At 36.5% G+C, this 21,455-nt stretch overlaps 1 protein-coding gene across 1 annotated transcript in view; it reads left to right on the top strand.

Moving 5' to 3' along the window:
* The window catches only part of LOC105817457 (cAMP-specific 3',5'-cyclic phosphodiesterase 4D-like), a 54,772-nt gene that overhangs the window by 8,655 nt on the left and 24,662 nt on the right, over positions 1-21,455 (top strand). Inside the window, exon 3 of the mRNA XM_012653148.1 lies at positions 20,338-20,464. Coding sequence (XP_012508602.1) covers positions 20,338-20,464 — 127 coding nt within the window. The remainder of the gene's footprint in view (positions 1-20,337; positions 20,465-21,455) is intronic.

Consider the following 21,455-nt stretch of genomic DNA (forward strand, 5'->3'; position numbering starts at 1 on the left):
TATGAACATGGACATCTTTTCATTTCATGTCTTCTTCAGTTTCTTTCATCAGTGTTTTATAGTTTTCAGTGTACAGATATTTCACCTCCTTGGTTAAATTTATTTCTAAGTATTTTTTGTGCTATTATGAATGGGATTATTTTCTTAATTGTTGTTGGATAGTTTGTTAATGTACGGAAAAGCTACTTAAAACAGTTTATTTTTAAGTGTAAATACCCACCTGAGTGCTTCATCTTAAGCAATGATATGCATGAAACCATAGGTTTGATATTCTACTTACATTTTTTCTAATATACATTAAAATTAATCTACAGCAAAATGAGAAAACAGTTATCTGTGTACCACTTGAAAGCATTTTGATTACCACTTACAAACACTGGGCATCCTTCTGGACATACTAGTCTAAATCAACTGCAAGAACAATTTTGAGACTCATTTCTGATTAGAATGATATGTTTTAAACAACCTACAGTTTTCCTTCTCTGCCTCCAATGGGATTTCTCCACTAAAGGAGAAAATGGCAAATTTCTTCAAAAGAAATATCCCATTCGTTAGACATTTGTTCCTCAGGCAGCATGATCTGTCGATTTAGAGCAGCCGTCCTGTAGTCAGCCTGTCCTTTACCAAGTATCCATGGGACCACTTTCCCTTCTGTGATTCAGTGTCCTCATTTGTTAAATAGCTGCTGTGATGATTTAATGAACTAAAAGATGTGAATTATCAGGACAAAGTCAGGAACAGAGTTGGTACTCAGTACATTAATTTTTTTTCATCTATAAAGGAATATTGTTAGTCTTTCTTCTCTTATTTTGGGGGATGTTATTTTAGAGGATGTTTGTTTGCTGTCCTGATTCCTACCTTTCGGATGAGCTTTGATGAGCTTCTAATGGTGGCTTAATGACGTTGGTACTAACCAAAGGAGAACTATTGTGGTGTTTCATTTCCTCTTCTCTCCCCATTAGTGACTTTTACAAAGCCAGTTTTTTTTGGTGGTTGTTTTCTATGCTTTTTTTTCACCTCTATTTCTATCTTTCAGGGTGTTTACCTTTTGTTTCTTTGTGTACTTTTACAGTATAGCCCATTAAAACCAGCTTTAGCTTTTATCAGAGTATCTAAAAATCTCTGAGCTTTTTTTTTTCTTAAATCTGTAACTGGTTGTGATCAATCTCTGAGCTTTTTCTTACAGAAATACATAAAGCAGTGGAGAATAGTCTAGCCAGTTCTTTTCATAGACGAATATATCTCTGTTATTCCTCTGAATGAGACTAGAAGTAACCCAGATACACAATATCTTATTAATATTTAATATTAAGAAAAGTATATTAAGAACATAGCCCTTCATTCCACCTTTCAACACCTTAACCATCTACTACACACACAAATGTTTCCTTGCTCTGTCAGCTGGGAAGGTCTAGAAGAAGTGACACCACAGTAGCGGTGAAGACACCTACCACCCACATTTTGGTTTCTTATACCATTCTCCGATGAAAGGAACCAGGACTCTTTGGAGAAATAGCTGATTCTAGGGACTTAGGAATGAAATATACAAGATGACTGGAACATCTTGCAGTTCCAGAAAGTAAGGAGGTGCCCAAACAAACAGAACTCCACACTATGGAGATATGTCAAAGGGGTACAAGAGCAAACTGAAAGAGCTTCCAGTGGCCAAAACTGGAACAAATTGAGCAAGAAAATAATGTAGCATTGGATTATAACCCAAAGTATAAAATAAATATCTGTGAGTCTCTATTGGTATAAATAAGTTATTGGATGAATAATTAAATGGAGGAGAATAGACAAATCTCCTGTGCAGAAGAATTCCAAATAACTTACATAGATACTTCACCCTCAAGGAGGGAGAACATAAGTCCCCACCCTTTATGTGTGAGCTGTGCATATTGACTTCCTTCCACACAGTGCAGTATGGAAAGGGAAAAAAAAGTAACTCCACAGTGGAGAAACCTGACAAACATTACCTCAGTCAGGTTATCGAGGTCAATCAACACTGACAATCATAAATCAAGTGATATTATGTACCCTAGATATGAGCTGATGAAAATGACATTTTGTATTTGTGGTTTTCTTACTGAAAACATATTACCCCAGTCTAATCATGAGAAAAATATCAGACAAATCCTGGGTTAGGGACATTCTACAAAATACCTGAACATTACTCCTCAAAACTGTCAAAGTTATCAGAAACAAGGAAAATCTGAGAAACTCACATCCAAGAGGCTCCTCTTTAAGGAATTGTGACTACTAAATATAATGTATCCTAGATGGGATCCTGGAACAAAAAAAGGACATTAATTGAAAACTAAGCAAGTCTGAATAAAGTATAAACTTTAGTTAATAATAATGTATCAGTGTTGATTCAATAATTTTGACAAATGTGTCATAGTAATGTAAGATGTTAATAATAGGGAAACTGCATGTAAAGTGTATAGGAACTATCTGTACTGTCTTCACAAGTTTTCTGTAAATCTAAAACTGTTCTAAAACAAAAAGTTTATTTAAAAAACGTTAACCATCCTTTAAGGCCCATTTGGAATGCTACCTCTTTTATAAAGCTTTTTCTGTCCTATCATCTATATCCCCCACCCCAGGTGGTATATGTCTTTCACCTTCGACCTTCCATAGGATTTTATTTGTAATTCTCTTAACTCTTAGTACAATATATCATATCTTTGTTTCATTCTTCTGATTAGGTCTTCTACACTGTTATTAGCCCAAACCTTGTGAGTGTCAAAGTAATATTCTGTAGTTGGTCACATAAATTAGTACAGGACGCATGATGTTGGTGAATGTAAATGCCATTTTTCACCTTGGATTGGTAGTTCGTACCTCTCAAGAAAGGTATTTTTCTTTCGATGATGAGAATCCTCAGCATTTCCCACTTAAGAGTCTCAGTTCTGCCTGTAGATACTCATGTCTCAGAAATTTTAGCATAGTATATGTTGGATTAGTCTTATTTAAATTAAAAGTTTATAGTGCATAGGCAAAAATCACACAGGCCATATTCATAGCCTTAAACTGTTCTCTGTCCTCTATACCTATTTTAGCACTATCATTTTAATGACATATCTGCATACTTTACCTGCTAGCCTTTGTAGAAAGGATATGTTTCTTGGCTTTTGCCTGTGAGAGAGTATTCTATGAAGCTTGCCCAGGGCATGCTTGAGTCCCCATCAGCATCTCTGGTCTGCTGTACTCTAATCCCTAGAGGGGCAGCCTCTTGCTTTTATTACTGGCAAGCAGTGTGCTGTGCAGATATAGGCACCATAATAGGAAACACCTCGGCCTGTCATAAACAGGTCTGGAGAGTGGAAAGCACAGGCTGATGGAGATGTGTCCATAGCAACCAGGCAAAGATGTGGCTGCCATATTGGAGTCAGTGCAGGCTGCCTTCTCTATCTCAGAAAGCAATTGGCTGATTTCAAGGCTGCTTTCCCTGTACATAGCAATGTTTTGGTTGGTTTGTTTTTGTTTTAGACTTACATATGAATAAAGACATCTTAAAGAAATAATACTCTTCAAAGTATTTTGAGAGGATGTATCAAAGTGTTTTCCTTTTGTTATTCTCCTTTTAATTCTACCTGATCATTCCATTCTAAACTCAGTCAAGATGGAAGAATAGACATTTCACAACAGTGGGAAATTAAGGGAAAAAAAGAATCATACAAAAAACAATTAATTGTATGTCTTTTCAAGAATTATAAATTGTACTAAATTATACAGAATTATAAAGAAAGGATAATTTCTTAGTAAGGGGAGTTGTGTTGTTTACGCCTTTACATCAACTCCAAGTTTTAGAGAAGGAATATATTCGTAGACCATAACAATTCTATTTCATATTTGCTAGTTTTTTTTTTTTTCAAACTTCAGAAAAAAATGAACTAAAATGTTACCAGTGATGGGCTTTGTAGCAAGAATTTAAGAAGAGAATAAGTTTCAAATTTGGAAGGGCTTTCAAAGTTTTTAATAAAGAATTCTTTCATGGGTACTTTAACTATAGTAGGTGTCATTTAATTATTTGCAAGGAAGCTCCATTTCACAAAAGAGACTAAAGACTACAAAGATTAAACAAAACTATAATTCTGTTAAAAAAATATTCAAAAATTAAGTTAGGTTTAGGAAAACGAAAGTCTTGAATCTTTTTGGTTTTTTTTTTTTTTTTTTGAGATCTTTGGCCAGAGTCTTTCATAGATTGGGTGTTCAATGAGTATTCATTGATTAGTCACTTCCCTTTTTTAAAACTAAACACCTATCCTCTTGTATCTTTTTTAAAAAAAATATTTCAAGTTTCAGTTTCAGTGATATGCTGTGATAAGAATGAAACCAATTAACATTATCTTTGGTATATATTTTAGTTTTCTGTTATTTGTTTTCTTGATCTTATAATCTCAGTATGGTCTCTTAGATCTCCATAATGGTATGTGATAATTGGGTTTCGATAAACCATAAGGGATCTTTTACTAGAAATATGCCTACTTCTTTATTGTACATCAGGAAAAGATTAGTTTACTTTCTCTCAGAAGATGCTGCTTGGGCCTAAGTCTTAATTTTTCTGTGGAGTGTTAATGAGCGGTAACTAAAGGATATATAGAAGAAAAGACATAAAAGACAAAAAACTTGCATCATTACACACTACATGAGAGGAATTTGTTTTTTCAAAAGTAGAATTCAGTGGAAGAACAAATTACTTATTGCCATTTAGCCTTATTTTCAAACATTTTAATACTGCCCATTTGATACATATGAACAATCTTTGACTACAGCTGGTCACGAAGTACCAGTATGTGCCCTGCCTTCTAATGTAGGGCATGATCCTGGAGATTTTCTCAGACCTCAAACCTTAAATTTCTAATTTAGCCCCAGGAATAGTATACTACATTTCAAAACATTTTTATCGGTGAAAACTGAGGCTCAGTTAAACATGCTCAAGATCCATATGCTTCTTAGTAGATATAAAAGATGATTATTTTCTGATGTAGCATCAGGGAAGATGGAAAGATAGAACAAGTGTTTGTTCTCAGGCTGCATTTTCAAAATATATCAAAATAATATTTTTGTATTTATTTAGTGAGCACTAGATTCCAAAATAACAAGAGCAACTTCAGCAAAATATAATGCCTGGAGGAGAATCCTACAGTGCATCTCGTTCTGCCTTTCTTGTTCTCTAAGTCATGTTGGGATGGGAACAAAACTGACATGGCCCCTAGCTCCTAGGAGGAGCATGCTGGTGAGACAGCACGTTAGGCAGGCAGTTAACAGGGCACCAGTATAACTGAAGGGTTATGGGGTCGGTGGAATGAGAAGACCAAGTGACAAAAGCAGATCTGAGATTCTGAGCTGGCAGAGGATTTGGGGGTGAGGGTAGGATGAAACTTTACTGATGGTGGGAGGCAGGTAGCAGATAGAGAAGGTATGGAATATACTCAGGGAAAGTGTAAGCAGATGTAAGCAGGTTCAGGATTTTAAAAATGGCCTATTACCGTGAGGTTGCCTTGCAGGTCTATTTTCTTAATGGGGGCAAGATGGAAAGGGAAGATGGAAAAAAAGAAAAGTAGAGAGAAAGAGGACATATCAGACAGTGCAAAGTGAGGAAGGGGAGGGATAGGAGACAGAGGGATGTCTGGCTGGGCTGGCCCAAGGTCAGGGCTGTCTTGGCTGGAGGCAAACCGGATCAGTTCATGTTCCTGCCCCCTTTCCTCCACAGGGTTCATATGGTGAAATCTGGTTGGAATGAACCTTTGGGGCAGCCTTGAAGAAATAAAGAAATCCCAGATGGGTCAGCCAGAGGGTGTGAATGTTTAAGGGAAGACAGTCAGCTGTGCTGGGCAGGGTGAGAGGGGTAGAGCTGACTGGAGAGGGGAGATTTATGGAAGTGGTGTATTTCTTGAGGCTTGGGTCTTTTTTCCACTAATAGCTGGAGTCACGTTCTTCACCTGTTTCCTGTTTGAGTCATGGCCCAGTAGCAGTGCATGGTGGCTCAATTGCTGAGACATCCCCTAAGGACTCTGTTGCCTGGGAGTGAGGAAAGGTAGTTGAGGGGCTCTGGGACAGCAAGATGTAAGCTGGAATATGGTGAAAATAGACTGTTAAAACAAACATAAGATGATTCACTGTACTGTATGATAAGTCTGCAGTCCCCAACCTGGCCAGTACCGTGGTGGCCCAGTACTGTTCTGTGGCCTATTAGGAACCAAGCCACACATCACTGCCCAAGCTCTGCTCCATTGCCCATCCCCCCAACCCACCCCTGGTCCGTGGAAAAATTGTCTTCCACGAAACTAGTCCCTGGTGCCAAAGAAGTTGGGGACCACTGTCGTAAGTTACTATTAGATGCTGGAAGAGTAAAGTGGAATAGAATAAGTAAAAAACATGAACCTTTACTTTGATTTTACTTTAAATCTCCTAAATTCTGAGGAGCTTAGCAATTCCTTTTCTGGATATAAATCTACCTTACCCTAGAGTTGTGACCTTGGATAATTAAATTACTTTAACCTCTGAGCCTTTGTTTTCTCTGTAGATCAGGACTAACATAATCTTACAGGATTGTTGTGAAAATTAAATGAAAACTTACAGAAAGTATGTAGTGTGGTGCACACACGATAGGTACTATGGCCTATCTTTAGTAGGGATGAGGACTGGAACTATTTTTAAACTTAAAAGGTCAACTTTATATGCTGCCATATAGGTAACCCAAGGCAATTGGAGCTTGAATCAACAGGCCTGGGAGAGAGTTTACAGAGTGTGCCTTTGAAATCCTGATACCAGTCATGGTGATTTATGGGGCCTTACTAGCTTGCATATGTGATGGCCCACTGAGTTCGTTTACTTTAGTTTTAGTTCAGTTACCTAGCACTCTGTGATAGCATATGTTTATTTACACTCTCAGTGACTACTTCGTTAGGATTTCTTTGAAAGAAATGTATGAAGGCAGCCATAAAAAAACTTTTATTAGAGTTGTGAGGGTGTCATGTAGATCTTCATTTTACTATGCCTAAAAGTTGGTTCACTGCTTGTGTTTTGCTTTTCCCCTCTCCCTGGATGACCTCCAAGGCCCCTCCAAATGATTTTTCTGATTCTATGAAATACTGAAATTGTAATTAACAAGAGTGTCAAATATTAATCAATATCAAGATACTAGGTATTTGGGGTAAGTAGAAATAAGGACCAAAAGTAGACCTTTTAAGCATTGCACACATTAAAAATGACAATCCAGCTGAGAAAAAAGGGAATGGGTGAAATGACTCTGAACCTAATTCCAGCCCCGTGATGAGGTCTTAGTCATGAGTCCGACACTAGCTATAGCAAGAGAAGACATTCTCTAGCAGTGTAGCTGCTATAAGGGTTGAAAATGAGTCATTGAGTAGGTGATCGATTCCTCTTTATTTTCCACTTGCTGTCAGCCACGTTGCAGAGAAATCAAACTTTGGTCAGCTTAATAAAAGTTGTTTTTTAAAAATTCCAAAAGCCCTTACAAGTGAAAGACGTTTGTGAGATCAGTCTGTTTACCTCCTTCATTTCACAGACGAAGTAACAAGGCATAGGAAAGTTAAAGTGACCCAGAACAAAACAGTTCTGTGTTACTTTTGTCAAGGTTTCTGTCTTGTAGCGAATAAAAACTTTTTGTTGCTAGACATACGATCTTGATTTTGGTCTTAATTGACATCATCACTTTTGAATGAAAGTTTTAGTTTAGTATGTCTTTATTATTTGTATTTGATTCTTGATCATTTTTCTCTAGATCAGATACCACTTTTATGTGGGAAAGAAATCATTAGGAGGTTTTTGTTTTGTACTTTTTGGCTGCAGACAACCACAATCCAGTCTTTAAGCTTTCATTGATTTTTGTTTTAGCCTGGTTTTTTTTTCCTCTCAGGAAATATCTTTGGATAGCCTGGTTATTGTAGGACATATGTCTACTCCAAAGGTTCTTATAGGTGGAATGATATTTTTGTGTATGACTGTCTATATTTAAACACGTAGATAGATGGATAGATAGATAGATAAAGCACATAGATGTGCCACTGAAAATACAGCTAGCCATATGAGTAAGCCTGTTGTGTGTTAATGTGCAATAGAATAATTCATAATGTTCTTGCCTTGTAGAGGAGTTCAGAGTATATTCAACACAAGACCAGAATGATTGGGAAGCATCCCAGAAAAGGTGCTACTAAAGCTGGATCTTGAGCATTAAGGTTTCACGTAGGTTGATAACAAGGGAAGAGGTGGTATTCCAGGGGCTAGATAAGGCAGGGTAGGATGGGACACTTTTGTGCATTTAGCTTTATTGCATGTTTGTGGGGTTATGGAGGTAGTGGACATTCTGGGATAAGAAGCCTGCCTGGGCTAGAGGATCTGATTATAGGACCCAAAGCAGGTATGACAAATGTACACTGGGGCCACACTGCTGACTGCCTTAAATGCCAGGTGAAGCCATTTGCATGTTGTCCTATAAATCCTGAAGAACCTTTAAATTTGATTATAAGGAAAGTAGTATAAGTAAAATAAAAAAGTGATTTTAGAAAGATAAATCTGGTGGTGGTATGCAGGATGGGTCATATTGAGGGGAAATTGTACTAAACACAAGAAGAATCTGTTAAGAAATTAGGCACAAAAGTGAGAAGGGCCTGAAATAGGATAAGAATGAAAAGAAAGGAATTGGTGGGAGAAAGACTGCATGGGGAAGGGTGATAAGGTATATAAGACATGGAGGGCTACAGCCAGAGGAAAGTATGAAATCCTAAACCCAAATAATAGAAAGGATAAAAGTTAGAGAAAATAAGAGAAGTCAGTTGGGTGGGGGTTGGGGAGAGTGTTGGACAACATGACAGTTAAACTTTTAGACATGAAGTTGAGATGAGGCCGCATATCTAAGTAAAAATGTCCTATAGACCTTTAATTGTCAGGATTGGAGTTCTGGTGAAAAGGCAGAATTTTACTTGGGTGTTGCTTGCAGAGTCAATAGCTGAGGCCTTAAGGCTCACCTGTAAAATGGGAATAATCATGATGGTTATAGGGTTATTATTAGCAATAAAACAGATAATTCCAGAGGGGTACTCAGCACTCTCCTTGGCACATAGTAGACAATCAATAAATATTAATATTACCTTTGATTATTATCAAATATTATGAGTTTTAGGGGAAAACAATTTGTGAATTGTTAGAACTGGTATTCAGAACGCTATAAAAGTTATCTGCTTAGTGTGTTTTCTTAGTTCCCCCAATGGAAGTTCATATGTTCTAATTCACATACTCGCTTCCCTGGTGACAGCCCAAGCTATAACTGCAAATGTTCTGCTGTTGATCACTGTAAGGCTTATAGTGCTTTTTACGTAAACGATTAAGGATCTTAACTACTCTTCTGTTCATTGCAGCTTCCATAACACAATCCCCAGCCATATTTTGTTTTTATTTGCTTATATCCAGAGTCAAATATATTTTAAGGAATTTATAAAGAGCTTCTTTTGAAGAATGTTATTAACTCAATGTATTAAAACTACATTCACTCAAAGAGGAATGGACTTATACAACAATGGAGGAAATTCAGGAGAGGCAGACTGTTATTCATCAAGAGTTGTTCCTGTCTGGGTGTCTTTACATTGGTTGAGTCAGTGCATTCTGAGAAAATTATTCCAGTTTGTTTGAAATCTCTAAAAGCATTATCAGCTGGTATCAGTGATTCTATTATAATAGTTCGCAGACAAGCCATTGATTGCATAAGCTATTGGGTAGATATCATTGCGTAAATCTTAATGCAGCTGTCGTAATCAGATTGTTTTCCTTATGACAAGTTTCAGTGTTTTTGGTCAAATATAAATAACTTATAGAGATCCCGGTACATGTTTAATACATGCTAGGTCAGCTACATTAAATCCAATCCTCTCCGTACAACCCAGAGACCTTAAATAACATGCTGCATATTACAGTGCTAATAGCAGGCAAGGCCAAGGCTTGCACTTATGTGAAGCGAACTGTAGAAACCTATTCTCTGTATCATTGTACGTATCATAATTCTCATACCCTACTATTTTGTCACTGTTGCAAATGAAAACAAAATCCTATTATTGTACCACTTTTAATTGTGTTTATTACTGCCTTCAGTGAAATCTTTATTCCTAAAACGGTTTAAGTAAAATATAGTACTTTAATAAAAATATTGCCAGCTGTGTGTGCAAGATTCTAATCTTGGTTCTACTGTGTCACCTTGGATGAGGAAGTTGCTTAGGCTTTCACATTCCTAATCTGCTATGAAATGGGGATTTATGGGACTATTCTAAACACCTTTTAAAAGATTTCGATGGAAGTGGTCTATCCTAATGAAATGTCTTATTCAAAACTGAACTATATGGCAGCTTTCCTTATCTAGAACTCAGTGAGGAACTTAGGGGAAAGGGGATAAAATGTCCCTCAACAGTAAAAAAAAAAAAAACAAACCCCAAAACTTCATGTATTTAAATGTTCCTGCACTTGACTACTAGGACTTTTTTCCCTTCCTTATCCTCCTCCAAATCTGTACCTCCTCCAGTGTTCTCCATCTCAGCAAATGGCACCCACATCCATCCAAGGCAGATATTGATCAAGCCAGTTTAGGAGTCCATCCTTCTCATTTCTTCCCTTCCAGGGTCTAATTCATCAAGTCTTGTCAGCTCTTCCTCAAGTGCTTCCTCTCTCTCTGTCTGCTCTTACCCCTTTACAAACCATCCTCTACAGGACACTTTTTTTTTTTTTTGAGACAGAGTCTCACTCTGTCACCCTGGGTAGAGTGCAGTGGCGTCATCATAGCTCACTGCAACCTCAAACTCCTGACCTCAAGTGATCCTCCCTCCTTTCCTCCCGCCTTGGCCTCCCACAGTGCTAGGATTATAGGCGTGAGTGACTGAGCCTGGCCAGAGACAACTATTTAAAATGTAGATCACGTCTCTGCTCAGAACCTTCCTGTGGTATCCTCACAGTCTCCAGAAGGCTTACGAGGACCCACGCTATCTTGCTTGGCCTGCCTTTAATCTCTGTCTGCATCCCTGTCCTCCCTCCTGCTGAGTGTGTTCCTCAGCCTTTGCTGAGGGTGCTCTGCCTCAAATCTGGTTGGCTATTTTGTAATCATTTGGGTCTTCTCAGATAACACTTTCTCAATGCAGCTTTTCCTGATTACCCCCTTTTTGTTTCATTCAGAGTGTTTATCATTCATTTTTTTGTCTATGTGTTTATTGTCTTTCTTCCCTGGGAGTCCAGGGTTTACATGAGCAGAGAACTCATCTATTTTGTTCATTACTCTATCCCCCAAGCTGGCACACAGTAGCTATTTAATAAATATTTGTTGAGTGAATAAGTGAATAACCATTCTAAAAAAGTTTATTATCTGATATTTAAAGCCCATTACTTTCCACAAGAATTTTCTATGAAACCCTAGTATTTTGGTTTGTTTTTGCTTGTTAATAAATGTCAAAAGTTCAGTAGTAAAGTAGGCTTGGGAAATGCTAGGTTAAACAAAATAAAGCAAGAATATTTATTACAGTTCCTGACAGAGCCTCGAATATGCTAATGTACACAATCTCCAAAAAGGTTAGCACTGTGTTAAAAGTTTATTTGTCAGTGGAAGTCTTTTTTGAGATTTATCGCACAGGACTACTGTTCTTGACAACACATTCTGGGAAATGCTGCCTTAGACAAAAACCCCTCCTGTTAGAAAGGGGAAGGAAGCACTGAACTGACTATACAGAGGCAGATTCATACTGACTAGGAAAGAGAGCAAGCTGACAACCAAGGACTGAGAAAAAAAGAAAACCTATGAAAAAATGACAAAAGGACTAAAAAGAATACAGCAATTGGGACTATTCAGTTTTGTGCAAGCGGCTGTATCTTCTTTACTGGACTTTTCTCTCTAGCAGCTGGCACAGTGCTCAGCCTAGAATGAGTGCACAGAAACTATTTGTTGATCATTCGATGATGAGTGAAAACCAGTGGCCCAGGAGGTCACCATTAATTAACTAAATTGAGTTTGGTTTGGTTAAAAAAGCAGGAAAATGTTTAAAATGTTTTGGAAAAATTTTCATTCCAAAAGATTAAAATAAAAATAATAATAGTCCTTATGAGAATACTTTTTATTATTATTTTATTGCTTAAAGGCTTTGCACAACTTGGATTTTACTGAATAGTGTATTATTTAAAGCTAACAAGGATGTAAGACAAATACATGCCTATTTTCTGGGAAATAATGGTGGAGCTCTTTGAAAGAGCAAAAATGTTATTGCACTGTATGTAACTCCGCTTGAGATTTTCATTTCTCATTTATCTTTGAGTAAAGTTAAGCAAATCTGGAATTAAAATAATTTGATAACAACAGCTAATATTTTTCAAAGTCAGGTCTTTGAGGTATAATTTACACATGGGAAGATTTATTCTTGTTAGGTGTACAATTGAGTGCTTTTTTTACAAACGTATACAATTAGATAACCACCACTATAATCTACACAATTATATAATGTGTGTAATATATAATATAGAATATTGCCATCACCCAAAAAGTTGTTCTTTTGCTCTTTTGTGATCATTCCCTTCCCACCACTCCCAGTACCGATCATCCGCATAGTTTTGCCTTTTCCAGAATGTCATATGAATGAACTAATACAGGAAATATTAATATATAGCCTTGTGTGAATGCCTTCTTTGACTTTGCTGCTTAATGCTTTTCAGATTCATCTGTGTTGCTATATATATTAGTAATGTGTTTCTTTTTATTGCTTTCTAGTATTTGATTTTTTTTCTAATATTTCATTTTATGGATGTACCACAATTTGTTTAACTACTCACCAGTTGATTAATATCTGGACCGTTTCCAGGTTTCTGCTCTTATGAATAGAGTTGCTATAAACATCGGCATAGAAGTCTTTATGTGAACATATGTTTTCATTTCTCATGGATCAATACTTAGGAGTGAGATTGCTGGATCATACAGTCAGTGTACTTGTTAACTTTATAAGAAACTGACAAACAATTTTCCAAAGTTGATATACCATTTTGCATTCTCAATAGCAATGTATGAGAATTTCATTTGCTCTGCATCCTAGCCCGCATTTTTATTTGTATTTCTCATTTTAGCCATTCTAGTAAGTATGTAGTGGTATCTCATTGTGGTTTTAATTTTCATATCCCTAATGTCTAGTAATATTGTATATCTTTTCATGTGCTTATTGATCTTCTTTGTCATAAAGTGTTCAAATCTTTTGACAATTTTTTCCCCATTGGATTGTCTTTTTCTTATTAAGTTGTAAGAATGTTTTAAATAAATTCTGGATATAAGTCCTTTATCAGATATGTGTTTTATACGTATTTCCTTCCCAGTCCATGGCTTGCTGTTCTACTTTCTTATCAGTTTCTTTCAAAGAGAAGTTTGATGAAGTCCAGTTTATTATTTTTTTCTTTTATGCTTCATGCTTTTTGTGCTCTAAGAAATCTTTGCCTAACCCAAGATCACAAATATTTTCTCCTGTATTTTCTTCTAGAAGTTCTATAGTTTTAGACTTTGCATTTAATTCTACGATCCATTTCAAGTAGTTTTAGTATGGTGCAGGATAAAGGTTGAAGTTCATTGTTTTATGAATGGATGTCAAACTGTTCAAGAATCATTTGTTACAAGGAATATCCTTTCTTTTTTGAATTACAGCTCAAGTTTTAGGACTTAAAATTACTTTAAGACTCACATAGAAAGGTGGTGTATATAAAAGATTAAATATATATTTCTAGAAATATGTCTATTTAAATTTGGGGTTTTTTAATTTTTTATTTTATTTATTTGTTTTTATTTCAGCATGTTACAGGGGTACAAATGTTTAGGTTACACATACTGCCTTTGCCCCACCTGAGTCGGAGCTTCAAGCGTGTCCATCCCCCAGACAGTGCACACCACACCCAGTAGGTGTGAATATACCCATCCCCTCTTGACCCCTCCCACCTGCCTGGCACCTGATGAATTTTACTACTATATGTGCATATACATGTTGATCAGTTAATACCAATGTCATGGTGAGTACATGTGGTGCTTGTTTTTCCATTCTTGTGATACTTCACTCTAGAAGAAAATGTTGAAAAAATTCTTACAGATATTGGCCTAGGCAAAGAATTTATGAAGAAGACCCCAAAGGCAATCATAGCAACAAAAAAAATAAATAAATGGGACTTTATCAAATTAAAAAGTTTCTGCACAGCTAAGGAAACTATCACAAGAGCAGACAACCTACAGAATGGGAGGAAATATTCACATGCTACATATCCAATAAAGGACTGATAACTAGAATCTATATAGAACTCAGGAAAATCAGCAAGAAAAAAATCAAACAACCTTATCAAAAAGTGGGCAAAGGACATGAACAGAAACTTTTCAAAAGTAGATAGACTAATGGCCAACAAACATATGAAAAAATGCTCGACATCTCTAATCATCAGAGAAATGCAAATCAGAACCACAATGAGATATCACTTAACTCCAGTGAGAATGGCTTTTATCAAAAAGTCCCAAAACAATAAATGTTGTCATGGATGTGGAGAGATAGGAACACTCATACACTGCTGGTGGGACTGCAAACTAGTGCAACCTCTGTGGAAGGTAATATGGAGATACCTCAAAGAGCTATGAGTAAAATTACCAACTACCATTTGATCCAGCAATCTCATTACTGGGCATCTACCCAAAGGAAAAAAAGACATTCTATGAAAAAGACATCTGCACTGGAATGTTTATAGCAGCTCAATTCACAATTGCAAAGATGTGGAAACAACCCAAGTGTCCATGAATACATGAGTGGATTAAGAAAATGTGGTATATATATATATATACCATGGAGTTCTTCTCAACTACAAAAAACAAGGGTTATCTAGCACCTTTTATATTCTCCTGGATAGAGGTGGAGCCCATTCCGCTGAATTTGTTATTATTGTTTTAGAAGACAGATATTCTCTGTTTAAATTGTTTTTATTATACAAAGCATACCACAAATTACAGAGGGAACATTAGTATTTTGTGGTGAATATCATGGCCATTATAAATATGAAATATTACTATTCACTCAGGCCAGTTTAAGTGAAATGGGAATTCTCATTTTCTCTATAAGTAGAAAATAATTTTTCATACAAGATTATTTTTGTGGAGCCTCCGTATAGTTGAAGTTTATACCCTCATTTATTGCCTTGATTATTCTTCAGTGAAACAAAAGTCCATGGTAGTTGTAATGATGATGATTAGGGTGGTAATGATGATGATGATGGTTTGAGCTAGATTTACTAAACAGTTATGAGCATACAAAAGTCTGTGTCTACTGTCTTTGAATTAATTGAATTCAAGCTGTATCAACAATTATAAAATACTATGCCACCATTTAATAAGAGGGTTAGCCCACTTAGAAGAGAAATAAAAATACAGCTGAAGTTATTTCAGCTTCAAGGAACCTCTCAATAAAAATTGTTTCTTGTATTGGAATTTCTTTTCTCAGTACGTTTTCTATTTTAAATAAAACATTTTTTAATAAAAATTTTCAAACCAGGTTAATTGGAGAATGAGTCTTAGCTTTTTTGAAGATTATTTGATTTTTAGTAATCAACCTGGAGTTCCATTTGATCTCAAATCTCCATAACACTTGTAAGATACGTTTTCATTTTCTGAAATGTGATGACTCTTCAGGAACATAGTTGTTTCTTAAATCAGATGTAGATCCATTATCACTAGAGGGCAGTAAACACAAAAAGATTTAGGGGATTTACTTATGCTAAAGTTATTTTTTAAATATTGGCATCAATCAAAGAAAGATATTTTTTATTATGTGAAAATAGATTTAAAATTCTGCTATTTAAAATATTGGTTATAAATTAATTCTAGATTATTGTCTACGTCTAAGATATTTTTGAGGCATTTGAAAGGCAAGGGAGACTGAGATTGCTTTCAGACGCTAGTTTGCTGTTGTATTTAATATCTGGTTTAACATTGCCTCAGATTCTTCAAGGGACATTTAATAATTGGATTTGCATTTGTTCAAGCTGAATGGTACTAGACATATAAGAGCCCACTTTATACTTTATATAGATTTGTTTCTTGATTAATAACAACTACCAGAACTTTAATTCTAAGGAGAAAGGTATAAAATAAATGTAGATTTATTATAGAATAAAATATTTTTCCAATGGTTGTAAGTCCAACTGAAAGCAATATTATTGCCAGGAAAATTCCTTAGATTGGAGAAATCTAAGAGTCAATACACATATTTTAGACAATATTTCTAAAATATTTCAAGCACAATAATATAATATACTGCTTATAAGTGATTATATTAATAGACCTGTTATAGACTCTAGACTAAATATAGAACAATGCCTGAGATACTTTTTGGCACTTTCGCATACTCTGGAGCCAGATAGCCTGAGTTCAAATCCCTGCTCTGCTACTTATTGGTTTTGTGACCTTGAACAAGACACTTAACCTCTGTCCCAGTTTCCTCATAATTTGGTTTGGTTGTCTTTTTCGTATTCAAAATACATCTTGTCTCTCTTGACCTCTGTTGCAAAGTCAATGATGCCAGCATGTGTTAATGTGTCAAAGGTTCACCTCCATTGGCAGAATTTTAAATATCCCAAAATGTCCTGAAATCATCCAGGAAGACTGTTAATTGCTTGGGTATCTGTTAAGGACTGAAAAAACAAGGAGTAAAAGAAGAGTGGCCTCTAGAAATTCTGTGGAGTATTATTAAGAAAAGACAGAAAAAGAGAAATGAACACTCCAGGACATTATTTTTTCCTATTTTAACACACACAATACTTGATACTATTAAATAATCTCCTTTATTACAGCAAATTAGGGATTTACAGTTGAATTATTTTAAATCTAGCACCTATCAGAGTAGCTGGCACATAGTAGTTGCTGGATAGAAGTTTGTAAAATGAAGAAACCATCACATTTAGCTGGGAGACTTGGCAGTAAATATTAGAGGGAGGGGGGACTGTGTGTGTGTATGTGTGTATGTGTGTGTGTGTGTGTGTGTGTGTGTGTGTGTTTGTGTTTCTGCGTAATTTTTTAAGACAGGACGTATTATTCTGCCATATGTAATTTGTTTTAAATGTTTTTTGATTATTTTGCTGAAGGTGAAAACCCACGTCCTTTCGTATCTCCTATAGGTGGTATAAAAATATTGATAAGTTTTGCTTCTGTATCAGCCAGCAATCTTTTTGTGCCTGTGGTACACTAACTACTTTGAGAGAGAGTAAGATAACATTTTTTTTTTTCCGCTTCAAGGATCCTCTACCCTGGGTGAGGAAGCAAAGTTCAAGACAGTTGAAACAACTAGAAAAGTGATTGTTAACACTGGGGAACATTCAGGAAATTTCAGGGCATGGTGATTGGGCAGCGCCCCTAGCACTCGGTGGATGGAGGCCAGGAAGGTTATATATCCCGGAATACATGGGATAGGATAATCCTTCACCAGGGAGGGTTGCTCTGTGTCCCACATGACATCCAAAAAAATCTCAGCAGCCATTCATGTAGGTGAAAAGTGCACTTAAAATTATCTGAGCCTGGAACCCAGTTACTTTTTACATATAAACATTAAATACTTTTACATAGTTTTAATTCACACCAAATTTCTAGCAGTGCAGCAACAGTGTATATTGAGGGAAGATTGCACTTTGTTACATGTAAAACCTTTCTAAGTGTCATTCATCATTTTGGGGAAAAATATCATCCTTCTAATATAACAACCATATATTCATGGTAATTCCCTGTATCAGAGAAATCATAGCAAGTGCTTACAAAGCACTTACTTTCCTAAGTGCTTTATGTATATGCACTAATTTAATCCTCATAACAAACCCGAAGGTGGGTACTATTATTCTCATTTTCCAAATGTCTTAGTCTGTTTGTGTTGCTATAAAGGACTACCTGAGTCTGAGTAATTTATTAAAGAAAAAAGGTTCATTTGGCACATGGTTCTTCAGGCTGTACGAGAAGCATGGTGCCAGCATCTGCATCTGGCAAGGGTTTCGGGCTGCCCCCACTCATGGCAGAAGGCAAAGGGGAGCTGTCATGTGCAGAGGTCACATGACAGGAGAGAGAAAGCATAAGAAAGATGAGGGAGGTTCCAGGCTCTTTTTAACAACTAGCTCTTGAGGGAACTAACAGAGAGATACTCACTCATTACTGTGACAGCACCAGGCTATTCATGAGGGACCCACCCCCATGACCCAAACACCTCCCAGTAGGCCCCACCTCCAACACTGGGGATCAAATTTCCAATTTCAGTGAGGTTTGGAGGGATCAAATATCCAACCATAGCACCAGATGAGTAAAGTGAATCATGAGAAGTCCAAATAACTTGCTGAAGGTCACCCACTAGTCAGTGACAGTAAGATCTAAGCTTTTGACTATTTTTTTAATGCAGTTGTGTAGAAGTATTTATATTTTGTAGTATTTAATAGAAATTATTTTTATTTCTCTTTTATGTTACTGATAAGCCATTATACTGATTTTTTAAAAAGTATTTACGTAGGAAGCATTTAATCTGTATGTATATATTTAGTGAAGTATGTGTGTAGGAAGTGTATTTAGGAATTTCATTTCAGGATTAAAAAACACTTGTTATAAAAAAAAAAGTAACTTATTTTGAAGTTTATCGAAGAATAAAATAGATTTATGGACAGATTTTTAAAAGGAGGGGGAGGGCAGTGAGCCTGATATGGCTGAAAACCACTGTAGAGCATAATTTGGATTTAAATGATGTGGTATGACACTTACACTTGCTCTTCAGGGGGCACACCAGGCATTCTTCTGCTGCAGGGCCTTGGCTCTTGGCTACTTTCACTTGAATTTCTCTTCCCTGCCCCCCCATATCCACATGGCTTTCTCCCTCTCTTCAGATCTTTGGCTATACATCATTTCATCAGAGAGGCTTTCCCTGGTCATCTTATAGGAACTTCTATTCCTAATCTTTACCATTTCTTTTTTCTCCATTGCGCTTATCCACCCCATGACATATTACTTATTTATTAACTTAATTGTTGAATGTAAGCTCCAGATGAGAAAACTTTGTTTTGTTCACTGCTATGTCCCCAGCATCCAGGGCAGTGCCTAACATAGAGTAGGAGCTTAATATTTATTGAATGAAGGGGTGAAGGTAGAATAGTTAGCATTTGAAGAAGGGCTAGAATATTTGGTCTTGAGATGTACTTTGAATGATTTAAATCTGCCTTGGGAAACCAGTTGGAGGTAGACTGGTAGGAGAAGAAGAGTATTCTAGGCAGTGAATTCAGTAAAGATTAAGAGAAATTGGATTGTCTCTAAAGATTGGGGGAATACTAGTCTTCCAGGGACAGAGCAAAGATGTAATACAGCAGCTGAAAATGGGCTTGGAGTTGGGAATTAGGGTCAGATGATGGCAGTCTGGAGCTCACAGAGGAATGTGAACATGATGAAGCAGTCAAATGCTGAGTTGTCAGTTACTATATTTGAAGTAATAGGCTGAAGCTGGATTTGAGGAAAAGTCTCTCTCTCTCTCTCTCTCTCTCTCCCCTCTCTCTCCACTCTCCATGACGTTGTCATGGACTTGCTCATAGCATGGCAGTGTCAGAACAGTCAGACTTTCTCACCTTGTAGCTCTGGGATCCCAATAGCATGTTCAAAGAGAGCAAGGTGAGAGCTGCAAAACTTCCTGTGACTTAGCCTAAGCAGTCACACAACATTACTTGTTGGTTCCACAAGCCGGCTCAGATTCAATGTAGGGCTGTGTGGCTCATTAGGAGGTATCTTTGGAAACTAGCTGTCACAGTAATCCATTTTACAGATGAGAACACTGACACACCAAAAAGTTAGATTATTTGTCAAGGATTGTGCACTAAAGGATTTAAACTTGGAGATCATGTTGTTAGTACCTGAGTGAATATAGAAAAATCATTTTTTCTCTCTAGATTTCACTTTATATGAAAATGAGGGGATGAGAGGGGATGACATTGAAGGTATTTGCTATTTCTCTCAGTCTTTTACATATTTGGATTGAAATGATGGGAGTGGGACTGGAAAAGAGCAGACTGAAAGAAACAGCATTCTATAAAAGATAGGAGTTGGTAACAAAGGTGATGCGGTAGAGGGGAACATACCAGAGTTATGCAAGGATCCAGTTAGATGGTTCATATCAAAGCTGAGAGTGTCTGACTCACATCAAACACCTGTCCAATGGTAGAAAGGAGTCACAGATTTCATCTGAGATACTGGAAGAAATACGGGCCCACTGATTGAAATGAAAGTAGTTACAGTAAGAGCTGCTTTAAATAGAAAAATGTTTCATGGTTTCGAAAAAGTTTGTTGTGACTGGCAAGGCATTCAAGAGAGCAGAGTATCTTATATTTGGAAATATGGTACTAAAGTTTAAGTCAGAAGTGGTCATTGAAGAGTGTGCCTTGGACAGAGTTCTTGTGGAGATCCCAAGTGAGGGGATTAATAGAAGGTAGCAAAGAAAGCACCGTCAGAGAAGTAGAGAGAACACCAAAGAATTTCAGGACCCTGCGAGTTGAGGGATATTGGTAAGAATGATCAAACAATATGGAATACTTCAGAGAAGTTAAGGAGAAGGAAAGACCAGAGAAAAGGAGGACCTTAGTATTCTTCCCGGGGTAGTTTCAACTGAGTGTTGGGGTTTTAAGTACTTTCTTTTGTAGAGGATTAAGAGGAAGTTAGGAAATGAACACAATAGGAACAGCAGCTGAGGAGTGTAGCAGCAAAGGACCAATAGAAACTCAAAGAGGCAAAGTTTTAATGCAGATATTTATGAGAGAGCATGCTATCTAAGACAGACAAACCTGATATTGAAATACTTAAATGGCAGGAAGACTGCAGAATAACCATATTAGCAGGTCATAGAAGCACAGATACAAACTTTGAGATAGATACGAGGTAGAATGGACAGAATTTTATACTAAAATAGAGTAAAATCTACATTTCCCTCATTTCTCATTCATAAGACCTCTTTAGTATGAAAGTTACAGAATAATACTATCCCAAACCAAATAAAAATACTATTTTTCTGAAAAAAATTTAAATTTCTTATTTAACCCTCTTCATAAAAGGTCTGTTTACTCTTGAACTCAATTCTGTATTCCTAAGAGCCACTCATTCCTTTCTTAACCTTGTGTACAATTGTAAAAATGTTCTCTTCTGATGAAACTATGGATCCTGAATTCTATATGCAAAACTCTGCATTCCTTGTCTGTACACAATGCATTAGCTTTCAGATTTTTCCCCCGATCACATTTATATTTGTAAATCATTTCCATCCTCGATTTTGAAGGTTACAGAGCTCAGCCATACATAACAATAGAAACAAATGGAGCTGAGAACAGCCATGCCACACTGGTGAGGGAGTGTCATTTCCATTTGTGAATTCTGGGCATTGGTTGTATTTTAGAATCACTATGCTTTT

Source organism: Propithecus coquereli, unplaced genomic scaffold (assembly GCF_000956105.1).
Source record: "Propithecus coquereli isolate 6110/MARCELLA unplaced genomic scaffold, Pcoq_1.0 Scaffold415, whole genome shotgun sequence".
NCBI lineage: Eukaryota > Metazoa > Chordata > Mammalia > Primates > Indriidae > Propithecus > Propithecus coquereli.